At 60.0% G+C, this 2,500-nt stretch overlaps 1 protein-coding gene across 1 annotated transcript in view; it reads left to right on the top strand.

Annotated features, from left to right (window-relative positions):
- Window positions 1-891: 891 nt before the first annotated feature.
- Window positions 892-2,500, top strand: part of LOC144591704 (steroid 21-hydroxylase-like) — a gene marked incomplete at its 5' end in the record, with an annotated part of 28,205 nt that continues 26,596 nt past the window's right edge. Inside the window, 1 exon segment of the mRNA XM_078395743.1 lies at window positions 892-981. Within this exon segment, the coding sequence (XP_078251869.1) occupies window positions 892-981 (90 nt within the window).

Below are 2,500 nucleotides of genomic sequence, written 5' to 3' on the forward strand. Positions count from 1 at the left end.
AGACCCATCCCATAGTCCCATCCCATGGACCCATCACCCATAGACCCATCCCTGATGGACCCATCCCTGATGGACCCATCCCATAGACCCATAGACCCATCCCATAGACCCATAGACCCATCCCATAGACCCATCCCATAGACCCATCCCATAGACCCATCCATAGACCCATCCCTGATGGACCCATCCCATAGACCCATCCCATAGACCCATCCCATAGACCCATCCCATAGACCCATCCCATAGACCCATCCCATAGACCCATCCCATAGACCCATCCCATGGACCCATCCCTGATGGACCCATCCCATAGACCCATCCCATAGACCCATCCCATAGACCCATCCCTGATGGACCCATCCCATAGACCCATCCCATAGACCAGACCCATAGACCCATCCCATAGACCCATCCCATAGACCCATCCCATAGACCCATAGACCCATCCCATAGACCCATCCCATAGACCCATCCCATAGACCCATCCCATAGACCCATAGACCCATCCCATAGACCCATCCCATAGACCCATCCCATGGACCCATCACCCATAGACCCATCCCATAGACCCATCCCATAGACCCATCCCATAGACCCATCCCATGGACCCATCACCCATAGACCCATCCCATAGACCCATCCCTGATGGATCCATCCCATAGACCCATCCCATAGACCCATAGACCCATCCCATAGACCCATCCCTGATGGACCCATCCCATAGACCCATCCCATAGACCCATAGACCCATCCCATAGACCCATCCCTGATGGATCCATCCCATAGACCCATCCCATAGACCCATCCCATAGACCCATCCCTGATGGACCCATCCCATAGACCCATCCCATAGACCCAGCATTGACGTGGGTAATATTCTTCCAAATGTAGATATAATTGTCCTGAACAGCCTCGATCTGATCAAGGAAGCCCTGGTGAAGAGACCGGCCGACTTTGCTGGACGGCCGTGCACGTTCGTAGGTATGGAGGGGGCTACCCAGACCTGGCGCGTCAGCTCGCCTCTCTTGTAGGGTGTGGGGGGTGGGGGGGGGTGGAGGTGGGGTGGGGGGGTGGGGATGGGGTGGGGGAAGGGTGGAGATGGGGGGGGGGAGTGGAGGTGGGGGGAGGGTGGAGGTGGGGTGGGGGTGTGTGGATGTGGGGGGGTGGGGGGTGGAGTGGGGGGGATGGAGGTGGGGGGAGAATGGAGGTGGGGTGGGGGGGAGGTTGGAGGTGGGGGGGAGGTTGGAGGTGGGGGAGGGTGGAGGTGGGGAGAATGGAGGTGGGGTGGGGTGGAGGTGGGGGAGGGTGGAGGTGGGGTGGGGAATGGAGGGTGGTGGTGGGAATGGAGGGTGGCGGTGGGGTGGGGGGGAGGTTGGAGGTGGGGGGAGGGTGGAGGGGGGAGAATGGAGGTGGGGTGGGGTGGAGGTGGGGGGAGGGTGGAGGTGGGGTGGGGAATGGAGGGTGGTGGTGGGAATGGAGGGTGGCGGTGGGGTGGGGGGGTGGAGGTGGGGTGGGGAATGGAGGGTGGCGGTGGGGTGGGGGGGTGGAGGTGGGGGAGGGGGAGGTGGGGTGGGGGGGTGGAGGTGGGGGGGGGAGGGTGGAGGTGGGGGAGAATGGAGGTGGGGTGGGGGAGAGGTTGGAAGTGGGGGAGGGTGGAGGTGGGGTGGGGTGGGAATGGAGGGTGGCGGTGGGGTGGGGGGGAGGTTGGAGGTGGGGGGGAGGGTGGAGGTGGGGGGAGGATGTCAGGTGTAGGGTTGGGGTGGAGATGGGGGGGGGGAGTGGAGGTGGGGGGAGGATGGAGGTGGGTGGGGGGTGGAGATGGGGAGGGAGGGTGGAGGTGGGGTGGGGGGGTGGAGGTGGGGTGGGGGGAGGGTGGAGGTGGAGGGGGAGGGTATCGGTGGGGGGGGGAGGGTGGTGGTGGGGGGGGAATGGAGGTGGGGTCGGCGGGGGGGGGGAGAGGGGGAGGGGCAGATGAAACAAAACCCCACATATGCTGGAAAGGTGAAATATTTAGACCAGCACACTAATAGGTGACTATGTGGAGACTAGGAACAGCAGATGCTAGTCAATAGACAATAGACAATAGGTGCAGGAGTAGGCCATTCGGCCCTTCGAGCCTGTACGCACCGCCATTCAATATGATCATGGCTGATCATCCAACTCAGTATCCCGTACCTGCCTTCTCTCCATACCCCCTGATCCCTTTAGCCACAAGGGCCACATCTAACTCCCTCTTAAATATAGCCAATGAACTGGCCTCAACTACCTTCTGTGGCAGAGAATTCCACAGATTCACCACTCTCTGTGTGAAGAAAAACGGTCCTAAAAGACTTCCCCCTTATCCTTAAACTGTGTGGCCCCTTGTTCTGGATTTCCCCAACATCGGGAACAATCTTCCCGCATCTAGCCTGTCCAACCCTTAAGAATTTTGTACGTTTCTTTAAGATCCCCCCTCAGTCTTCTAAATTCCAGCGAGTACAAGCCGAGTCTATCCAGTCTT

Source organism: Rhinoraja longicauda, unplaced genomic scaffold, assembly GCF_053455715.1.
Source record: "Rhinoraja longicauda isolate Sanriku21f unplaced genomic scaffold, sRhiLon1.1 Scf001504, whole genome shotgun sequence".
Classification (NCBI taxonomy): domain Eukaryota; kingdom Metazoa; phylum Chordata; class Chondrichthyes; order Rajiformes; family Arhynchobatidae; genus Rhinoraja; species Rhinoraja longicauda.